General features: G+C 53.1%; 1 protein-coding gene across 2 annotated transcripts; it reads left to right on the plus strand.

The window, feature by feature from the left end:
• Positions 1-1,505: 1,505 nt before the first annotated feature.
• Positions 1,506-9,931, plus strand: CDKN1A (cyclin dependent kinase inhibitor 1A). Of its 2 annotated transcripts, none has more exons than XM_060162729.1 (3): positions 1,506-1,641; positions 6,437-6,892; positions 8,416-9,931. In XM_060162729.1, exons 2-3 carry the CDS (start codon positions 6,448-6,450, stop codon positions 8,463-8,465), a joined length of 495 nt encoding a protein of 164 aa, XP_060018712.1. In that variant the 5' UTR covers positions 1,506-1,641; positions 6,437-6,447; the 3' UTR covers positions 8,466-9,931. The 2 variants fall into 2 exon arrangements, with proteins under 2 accessions (XP_060018712.1, XP_060018711.1); XM_060162728.1 differs by having other exon boundaries at positions 1,509-1,628.
• Positions 9,932-10,847: the final 916 nt, after the last annotated feature.

Genomic DNA, 10,847 nt, shown 5'->3' on the forward strand with positions numbered 1-10,847 from the left:
GGTGGAACTGGGGGAGAAGGGGGCTGGTCCTGGGATCTTGGCCTTTTTGAGGTCCTTCTGAAGTCCTGGCCTGATTCCAAAATTAGGTAGGCAAGGGGGTCTGGTAATGTGCCCTCCTACCCCTACCCAGGCTCTTGTCCCAGCAGTAGAGGAGAAGGAGGTCTGTCTTTCCTGAGGTCAGCTGCATTAGAGGAAATAGACTGGGCATGTCTGGGCAGAGATTTCCAGACACTGAACAGCCCTAGATGTCAGTAATTGTAGCTGTTCCAAGCCTGGATTCTATTTCTTAGTAGATTTCTGTTCAGATTAACACTCTGTTCTCTGCAATTTTTTAAAAGGAGAAACTGCAAATGTTTTAGGTGAAGGAGGAAGCAAAGGTGGGGTGCAAGTGGGGCTAGGGGTGTGGAACAGCGGGGCACCTCACTTGCTTTTGTATCTGTCAGAAGCACCAGTGGACGTTTCCAGAACTGTCTTTCATCAGTATACTGCCTCAGTATACTGCCTCGAAATGAGGGGTGCAGGGCATTTCCCTCATTCTAGAGCCACTGAAACAGAGAGGGCAACAAGCAGAGGGCTCTGGATGAGAGACAAAAGGCCTATGTTCCAGCCATCGCCATTTATTTGCTGTGTTATGAGTCAGGCCACTGAACTCTGAGCCTCGGTTTCCCAGCAGCGTATGTGGGCTGTGTGGGGACTACCCAGGAGCTAACTCACCCACCAAATCTTTCTCCCCTTCCTAGCCATCAAATCTGCTGCAATCACAGAGCTTTCTTCTGCTGAGGTGAGAGGGAGGTGGGTGTAGGGAGTGAGGACGAGGGGGTGGGAAAGTTAGTTCAGTGTCCCATTTCCCCTGGAGACCAGGTTGGCCCTTTCTTAGCAGTGTGCCCAGTCCTCTCTTCCCTGGAGCATTTGACAAATAACTTCTCATCCCTTTAGTTCTGTGGGCCTCGGTTTCCTTATCTGTGAAATAAAGGGAATTGAATCCTTTCTGGCCTCCAAGAATGCTTCATTGGGGTCTCTGGGTGCCTCAGGTAATGGGCAGAGGTGCTGTAGTGAGGAATCCATGGGAATAGAGGTGGTATAGTGGGGCTTTTCTGGGAATTGCAAAGTGAGGTGTGTTTTTTTAAAATCATTTAAGGATTTTTATTTATTAATGACACTCCTCATGGTCTATTCAACTGCTTTGGGTAAACCCTTGCCCAGAGTCAGTTGGTGGTGGGCCAGAGAGGGGGCTCCTCGGTCCTGTCCTTACAATGTCGTCCCCTCCGGAGGAGCGGCAACTCACTCCCCAACTGAAAAAAACAGATTTGGAGCGCAGTTCGTGGGGAAATGTGTCAAGCGTACAAACCCAGGCGCGGGTAGTGGGGAGAGGGAAGCGCCCTCCTGCAGCACGCGAGGTTGGCCGCAGAGGTTTCCAGAGCGCTGTTGCGAGCGCACGGGAGCCACAGTTGTCCCCCCAGAGGCCGGTCCCCGGAGCGCTGTGGGCGGAGCGGCCGGTCCCGCCTCCAGCCCTTTTATAAGGGGAACGCAGGCGGCGCCAGCTTAGGTGTGAGCAGCTGCCCGAGTCGGTAGCTGGGCGACGAGGAGCTGGGCGCGGATTCACTGAGACACCGAGACCCTCAGAGGAGGTGAGAGAGCCAGGTCAGGCAAGAGCGAATCCCGGGCTGCGGCTCTGAGCTGAGCCGAGGGTGTCCGCGTGTGTGTCCGCGCACCTCCGTGGGTGTATGTCCGCAGCGGCGTGTGTGTACTGTGTTCACAGGTGAATGGCGTGCGTGGGTCCGTGCTTGGGGCTCGGTTTTGCGCACACCCGAGTCTATATGTGCGCGTGGGACAGGGGCCGGGATGTGTCGGAGATTCCGGGCGGGGAGAGGGAGCACTAATTTCAGAGATCCCCGCCACGCTCCCTCCGCTTGAAGCTCAGCTGGGGCGAGGGACGGCGTGGACCGGGCGGAGGGTGAGCTCGGGGCCCCAGGCTTGGTGCGCTTGCGGCGTGGGGATGAAGCCCTGTCCGCGGAGGGGTCCGGGAGGGGTGGGGAAAGCCGAGCCGAGCAGGTTCATCTGGGATCCGCTCCCGGGCGGCTCTCGGATCCAATCGGTGCCATCCCGGCCCAGAACCGAGGTCTGGGTCCCCAACGCTGCCGTGTCCGCCAATAGGCTGGGCGCTGAGGTCAGCGCGGGCTGTGTCTCCGGCCCTTGGGAACGTGTCGGGACACGTCCCTTAAGGGCTAGCGAGGAGGTGACTCACGGTGACAAGAAGACCCCAGGGAACGGGGCCGGGTGAGGTCAGATCCCCGCCAGGGCTGGGAGACGGCGGCTCCTCCAGAAGTCCCCTTCCCTGCCTCTCCACGGTCTCTGTCCCCCCATCAGCACAGTGACCTATTTGGCTGGCACAGAGTGTTCCCAGGGAAGCCGGGACACCAGGAGGTCCAGGACCGGGTGTCCGGTCCCCGCCCCGCGGCGCGCCCTCGAGGACCTGGAGCCGCGGCCCGGCGCTGAGTGGGCTTGCGCCAGCCAGTCAGTTAGGGAAGCACAGAAACCGGACCTACGTCTCTCCCACCGCTGCCGGGAGAACCCCGGCCCAGCCTGCCCTTGGGTCGGACGGACGGATTCAGGGGCGGGGGCCGAGCCCTGCTCTGAGGGGCGGCGGGGCACACAGCCCTCGCCAAGGGAGGAAGGGGGTGAGGGGTCGTGTCTTTGAGGGATGGGGCTTCGGGGTGCGACGCCGCTCCGGACCTCCGTCGCCTGCATTCGGGGGCTCCGGGCGCCCCCAACCTAGTCCAGAATTCCCTCTCCGAGGGCGACACGGTTGAGCAGGAGGGCGAGTCGCCCTTCGGGCGCCGCCGCCCAGCGCGGACCACGGTGCGTCCGCCTTGTCTGCCTTGTCAGGGGCCCCCGGGGGACACGCGCCCTCCCCGTGGGGACGAGAATCTTGGAACTGGTTTGGTACTTTAGGGCGCCCAGGCAGCTCCCTCCTTCCTTCCCTTCCTCCACGTTGCGTTTCGGGGAGGACTTAAGAGCGGTTTTGTTTTCGTTGCTCCCGTCTATTTTTATTTTCCAGGGATCTGACTCATCCCCTGCTTTGGGCGTGGAGATAAGGTGGAGGGACCAGATCTCGGCGCGCCTGTGCTTGCGGTGTGTGTGTGTGTGTGTGTGTGTGTGTGCGCGCGCGCGCGCGCGTGTGTCACAAGAGACGGCGCGAGAGCGCGCGGTTTCCCAACAGTGGCGGGGGTTTTGGAAGCCTAGCTGGCTCAGCGTGACGTGTTCGCGGCTCCCGCTCCCCCTCCCGCTCCCCCTCCTCACCCTGGGGTGACGTGCAGCCGGAGTGGAAGCGAAGTTTTGGCGGGCTGGGAGCTCTTTGCAGGAAACTGACTCATCACTACTCCCTGCCGCTGTCCCAGGCTCTGCCCACGCACCTCCCATCCCGCGCGTGATTTCCTGTAGACCAGCGCCCCCTTCTGGCCCCAGCGCTAATAGCAAACACGCCTTCCCGCGGAAGGAGGCTTCACCCGCCTTTGCTTCCCGCCGCTATTCCAGTGTTGATCTGAGGTTGCTCCCCCGCCTCTTAAAAAGAGTACCCTATTGGTTCAGCAGTGTTTACTGAGAGCTAACCATTTATTTGAGTATGAAAATATGGTTGAAGTCGAAGGCAGGAAGGCCAACAAAGGAAGCTATTCTCAGTTACTTGTTTGTAAAACAAGGGTTTTTGTTTGTTTTCTCAGGTGGGAGTTATAATAATGGGCATGAGAGAAGATTTTGGTGGGGAGCCTATGAGAGCTGTAAGGGAAGGGGTAGCAGAAGTAGAGAGGGTCCCTGCCTGGATTCTGGTCCCATCTTCAGCTCCTAGAAGCTAGGGAATATCCAGCTCCCTGATAAAGCCCTAGGTGGGCTTCTCCTCCATGTACCAATGAAGAACTGAGATCCATAGTGTCTATTCAGGACATTCTGTGTGTCCCCTCTTGGCTGGTACCCCAAATATGCCCATCTGGAGAGCTGTCAAACATTTGAATTTAATTGGTCTGGGGAAGGAGGGGCCTGTCAGTCTACATTTTGAAAAAGCTCAAGTGGTTCTCTGGTTAAGAAACCTCAAAATTAGAGAGGGAGTAGGGTTCAACACCAGAGCACAGAACCCAGGGCATTCAGGCCTGGGTTCAAATCCTGGCTGTGCCACTTGTGAGCTGTGTGACCTTGGGAAAGTTACTTAACTTCTCTGCACCTTGGTTACCTCTTCGGTAAAAGAGCTAATGTACTCACTTTTTCAGAAAATTAATATTTGTAAACTTCTTAGAACAGGCCTTGGCACATAAAATATAAAAATAAATCTCAATCCTTCCCTGAAGAGAGTGAGCAAAGGTTATTTGTGGGCTTTGCCCACTGCCCTATGTTACCCCTCTCTATGTGGCAGTGGCCCTTGATCCTTTTAACTGTGTGGTTTTGGGGCAAGTCTCATAACTCCTGCCCTTTTAACTTGATCTGAGGTCACCTAGTGCCTCCCCTCCCCTATCAGCTAAGACATTGCGTTGAGGGCTCCACTCACTGTGAGAGGTGGAGTGTGGAGGGGTAGGTGTGGTGTGGGTTCAGGGCTTCCTGTCCCAGGAGGTCACTCAGCAGAGCTTTCACCCTCAGAGCCTGCAAAGCAGGACTTGTCCCCAGAAAACCCAGTCCCTGTCAAGGTCGTGCAGGAGCTCATCCTGGAGTCAGGCCGGAGCAGGGCAGGTAGGTGCCAGCACTCCCTCACGGGCAAACTCATCCTTAGTTTTCCCTCTCCTGAAGTGGGAGGAGAGGAACCAGGTAGACGGGTGCCTTTAATTTTCTTTGCCTGAAAAATGGGTTCTTTGGATGCAGGCAAAATGGGGCAGGGGCTTCCATGTTGTCTAGACTTCAGGTCACCTCATGTGCCTGGCAGGATGTGGCTCAGCCTGGGAGAAGTCATCTCCCTGCCCTGCCCTGCCTAGTTGCTCCTCACCCCCAGGCTGCCTGCATGATGACATCCTTGGGAAAGGCCCTCAGCGCACACCACCTGTCAGCTGCTGTCTGAAGGAGGCAGTGGCCCAGGTGGAGTGATGGGGAGGAGCTCAGGCAGAACTAAAGGCAGAGAGAAATAATAATAATATTTTCCAAGCACTTCTATATACTAGGTACTGCTCTAAGCACATTATCTACATTAACTCAGTTAATCCTCACATCTGTCCTCTGAGACATTCACTATTGCTGTCTCCATTTTATAGATGAGGAAAATAGAGCCCAGAGAAGTGAAGCCACTTGTCCAGGTTCACCCAGCAGAGCCTGGATTCCAACCCAGGTGGCCTGGTTCCAGAGCCCTCACTTTTAACCACCAAGATACAGCCTCCCAACTCTGTTCCATCTGCCTTGCCTGGAGGGACCTACGGATCAACTGCTTGAGCATGCTTCTACAGCCCTGCTTTAGACTTGCATGCAGTCCCATTTTACAGATGAGGAAATTGAGGCCGAAAGACGTTAAGTGACTTTTTTAAAGTTGAGATAGTAAGTGGCAGAGCTAGGACTAGAACCCAGGTGTTTTTATTTTTATTTATTCATTTTTTTAGAAGATGTTGGGGGTAGGAGTTTATTAATTAATTTATCTTTGCTGTGTTGGGTCTTCGTTTCTGTGCGAGGGCTTTCTCTAGTTGTGGCAAGCGGGGCCACTCTTCGCGGTGCGCGGGCCTCTCACTATCGCGGCCTCTCCCGTTGCGGAGCACAGGCTCCAGACGTGCAGGCTCAGTAGTTGTGGCTCACAGGCTTAGTTGCTCTGCGGCATGTGGGATCCTCTCAGACCAGGGCTCGAACCTGTGTCCCCTGCATTAGCAGGCAGATTCTCAACCACTGCGCCACCAGGGAAGCCCTAGAACCCAGGTGTTTTTTACCCCAAAGTCCAGGGTGGTTTTAAGTAGCTGAGCAGGATTACTCCACATGAGCATCTAGATGGAGGGTTTCAGGAGGCTCGAGGAGCTGTCCATTTACTTGGGAATTGACCTCCTGGCCAGGTCTGGGGTTAGGAAACTGCTGGACTCTGGCAATTCACACAGACTTGGGGCATTCACACCCATGAGGGACACCTCAGGGGGGAAAACAAATTGATTTTACCTGATAATACCTGGTGGTAAACAGGACCCTGATCCCTGCTATTGCAATAAACCTGCCTTTGTTGACATACATAAACTTGCCCTTCAGCTGCCTGCTTCCCCAGTGACCTTGGGGTGCCAGGCTGGCTGAGCTCTGCCCCAGCCCTGTGTGTGTTGCTGGGGTGTTGGGAGAGCCTGTGGGAGGGAAGTGGGGGGAAATTAGCTGGAAGGAACCAGAGTGATCGTCTCACCTCACGTTCTAGTAGGAAGACCTCGCCTGAGGTTACAGAGTGAAGCACGGCCGGGTAAGGGAGGGTCTGATTTCTCCAGTGACCAGGGTCTTACTTGTGTTCCAGCTGCAGGCACCATGTCAGAGCCATCCAGGGATGCCCATCAGATCCCACGCGGCAGCAAGGCGTGCCGCCGCCTCTTTGGCCCGGTGGACAGTGAGCAGCTGCGCCGGGACTGCGACGCCCTGATGGCCAGCTGCGTGCAGGAGGCCCGAGATCGATGGAACTTCGACTTTGTCACCGAGACCCCTCTGGAGGGTGACTTCGCCTGGGAGCGCGTGAGGGGCCTTGGCCTGCCCAAGCTCTACCTGCCTGCAGGGCCCCGGGGGACCCGGGACGACCTGGGAGGGGGCAAGTGGCCGAGCACCTCATCTGCCCTGCTGCAGGGGACATCTCAGGAGGACCACGTGGACCTGTCACTGTCCTGCACGCTCGTGCCTCGCTCCCCAGAGCGGCCTGAGGGGTCCCCGGGAGGGCCGGGCACCTCCCAGGGACGAAAACGGCGACAGACCAGCATGACAGGTGAGGACAAGTGCAGAGAAGGATACTGCAAGGGATCAAGACTCCCAGAATTCATGGTGCAAGGGCTGAACTATCTGGCCCAGCTTCCTCATACCTCAGAGTGGGAAACAGGCCCAGAGAGGGGAAGTAACTTGCCTGAGGTCACACAGCTAGCCTGCTGCCAAGAACAACCAGCTAACATTTATTTGGAACATTGATTATATGCCAAGCCCTTTGCTAAGTTTCTAGATTTCTTTCAGTCCTTATAGCAATCCTATACCATAAGACATTATTGCCATCCTTCTGTAGGCAAAGAAACAAGGCCCAGAGAGGTAGAATGATTTGCCTAAGGTCCCGCAATGAATTTGCAGTGGAGAGAAAGCTAATGAGAATTTCCCGGCTGTCCTATTCAAACTTAACTCCCCTTCCCCAACACACATACACACCTCCAGCCCCCCTTCCCTGCCTATTTTTCTCTTTTTGGCACTTTTTAAACTATCAACAGCTACTTCCTTATCTTGATATTGTCCATCTCCCCAACTAGGATATTATCTCCACAAGAAAGGAATCTGTAGCTCTGTTGTTCATTGCTGAATCCTCAGCACCTAGGATGGTATCTGACACATAGCAGGTGCTTGAGGAAAACTGAATGAATGATACTGACATTTGAACGCTAAGTATGCCAGGCCTTCGACCAAAGTCTTTTTTTTTTTAATTTTTTACTTTAAAATTTTATTATTATTACTGTTATTATTATTATTATTTTTTGGCTTCACCATGCATGGCTTGCAGGATCTTAGTTCACTGACCAAGGATTGGACCTGGGCCCTTGGCAGTGAAAGTGTGGAATCCTAACCACTGGACCACCAGGGAATTCCCCATCAACCAAAGTCTTTTAGAGAGCATTTCATTTAATCCTCAGAGCACCATACCCGTGTTATCCTCATTTTATAGGTGAGGAAAATGAGGCTTGGAGAGATGCAGCCAAGAATCCCACAGCTAATTTGCAGCTGGGTCAGAACTAACAATACTGATAATGATAATAATAATAATAGCTAACTTTATACAGCCCAGGCATTGTGCAGAACATTTTTCATGGATTATCTAATGCAATCCCCAGAGCAGTGCTCTCCGATAGAACTCTGTAAAGATGCAAATGTCCCGTGCCGCTGGCCACACATGGCCGCCAAGTACTTGACATCTGGCTAGTGTGACCGAGGAATTGAATTTTGCATTTTGTTTAACGTTAGTTAATTTAAATAACCACATAGGATTAGTGGCTACTGTATAGGGCAGCTTGCCTTACAGCCGGCCCATGGGCGTAGGTCCTATTATTAATCACATCTGTGAAGTACGGTGGGATGCTCTGGAAATGCTCCTCTGGGAGATGGGCCAGAAGTTGCCACAGTTCTTCCCTGGACTTGGCAGTGTGTCCCTCTGGCCCTGGGGAGGGGTCCCTGGCCCCTCTGCAGTTTGCCTTGGATGGGTGGTTCTGCTGGGCCCTCTTCCTCCTGGCCTGGCTGACTTCTGTTCTCTCTCCTCAGATTTCTATCACTCTAAACGCCGGCTGATCAGCTCCAAGAGGAAGCCCTAACCCAGCCGCTGGAAGCTAGGTCATCCTGGAAACAAGGGGGCCACTGTAGGCCTCTTCTACATCTTTTGCCTGATTACTTCAATTTGTGTGTCTTAATTATTATTTGTGTTTTAATTTAAACTCCTCCTCATGTATATACCCTGCTTGCCCCCACCCTCCTCAGAACCCCAGCCCCTGGCATTAGAATTATTTAAAAAAAAATTAGGTAGCAGAAAACTAGGCTTATTAGAGTGCTAGGTATTTTTATTATGTGAACTATTATTTAAGCCCTCCTCATCCTTTGCTGTCCATTTCCTCTCTCCCTGAGGTACGGTGAGGCTGGCACGACCCTCACCCGCTGGGTGGTACTCTCTGGAGGTACCTGGCTCCCTCCCCTCACCGTCTGATGGGTATTACAAAATTCTACCCCTTTCCCGCATTCTCAGACCTGATTTCCTTATAATTTGAGAAGTGAACAGATAGCACTTTGAAGGGGACCCAACAGAGTGGGGAGCATCATCGAAACTTTGAGGTCCCCTCACTCCCCTCGAAGGTTGGGCAGGGTGACCTTGAAGTGGGCACAGCCTGGAACAGGCCTGGGGATTTGATACCCTCGTGGCCCTTGATAACCCCCTCGGTCCCGTGAAGGTGTGGGGAAGGTCGGGTCCCGTAGCAGACCACCCCACCTCCCCTCCACCCGTGGGGGAGCCGGCCTCAGTGTTTGGCTTCGCCTTCCCCTGCACTTTTCTAGGGGCCCCAGAGGCCCCTCTTTCCCAGCTGGGCTCTCAGTCCCTCTCTGCTCCTCTCCCTTCCTCCATGTCCTTTCCCTTTTGTACCTTCTCAGCCCTGGGTGGCAACTCCGGGGTGCCTGTCCCCCCAACTCAGTGGACTGGAAGGGGAAGGGGCACGCTAGAAGTAGGGTTCCCCAGTTCTACCTCAGGCAGCTCAAGCAGTGACCACCCCCTCCTCTTAGCTCTTGGGGTGGTGGTCCTGGATGGTCAGACAGGCCTCCTTGAATGGGGATCTCTCTGTGTGAGGGGTATGTGGGTGAGAAGCAGGAGGGAGATTGTGACACCAGCCCCTGGAACTCATCCAAGGACGTTTTCCATTTGCCCCACCCCTCCCCCATTTCATTGCACTTTGAATAGCAACTGAACAAGGAATTAGGTGTTTTATGATGGCGGGAGTAGAGGCTATGGATAGGGCACACTAAGTGGGTGGATATGGGCCCGGGAGCTGTGAGTTGTTGTCTTTCCTGGCACTGAACCACTTGGTGGCTCTGACCCCAGACACCTTCCAGCTCCTGTAACATCCTGGCCTGGACTGTTTTCTCCTGGCTCCCATATGTCCTGGTTCTTCTGTCTCCACCTAGACTGTAAACCTCTCAAGGGCAGAGAATGAGTCCTGTACTGCCCTGTGTCCTTCAAAGCCCCTCCCACAGTGCTGGATATACAGTAGGTGCTCAATAAATATTTCTGGTGACTTCACTTGTAATATTACTGTTGTCGTCAATATACCTTGTTATTTATAAGAACAAGTAGGTGGAGGTTTTTTGGATTTTTTTTTTTTTTTTGCTGTACGCAGGCCTCTCACTGCTGTGGCCTCTCCCGTCATGGAGCACAGGCTCCGGATGCGCAGGCTCAGCGGCCATGGCTCACGGGCCCAGCCACTCTGCGGCATGTGGGATCTTCCCGGACCGGGGCACGAACCCGTGTCCCCTGCATCAGCAGGCGGACTCTCAACCACTGCGCCACCAGGGAAGCCCTGGATTGTTTTTATAATTTAAAAAAGTAAGCACTTAAATTTTAAAAATGCAGAAAGCTTAGCAAATAGAAAGACCAAGACTACAGAACAAAAAGCAGACAACAATAACAAAACAAAATAATAAATCATCACACCTCTGTAGAGTGCCACTGTCAACATTTTGGTTTCTTGTGTGTGTGGTTTTTTTAGTAAAGAATATATTGTTACTCATCAGGGAAATGCAAATTAAAACCACAATAAGATACACACCTACCAGAATGACTAAGATGAAAAAGACTGACAATGCCAAACGTTGGCAAGGATTTGGAGCAACTGGAACTCTTATACCTTCTGATGGAACTATAAACTATTTTAACTACTTTGGAAAACTCTTTGGCAATATCTCCTGAAGATGCCTTCCCTCATGCCTGCCCCATGACCAGGAATTCTATTCTTAGGTTTGTTCTCAAGAGAAATGAGTACACATTTCTGCCAAAAGACATGTTCATAGCAGCATTATTCATAACAGAGCCAAACCAGAAACAACCTAAATGTCCATAACATAAGAAAAGATACATAAGTTGTGGTATCTGTATATAGTGGAATACTATATGACATTAAAAAGAACAAAGTACTCTTACTGCATCTTCTGATTACCTA

This window comes from Lagenorhynchus albirostris, chromosome 10 (genome assembly GCF_949774975.1).
Source record: "Lagenorhynchus albirostris chromosome 10, mLagAlb1.1, whole genome shotgun sequence".
NCBI classification, from domain to species: Eukaryota; Metazoa; Chordata; class Mammalia; order Artiodactyla; family Delphinidae; genus Lagenorhynchus; species Lagenorhynchus albirostris.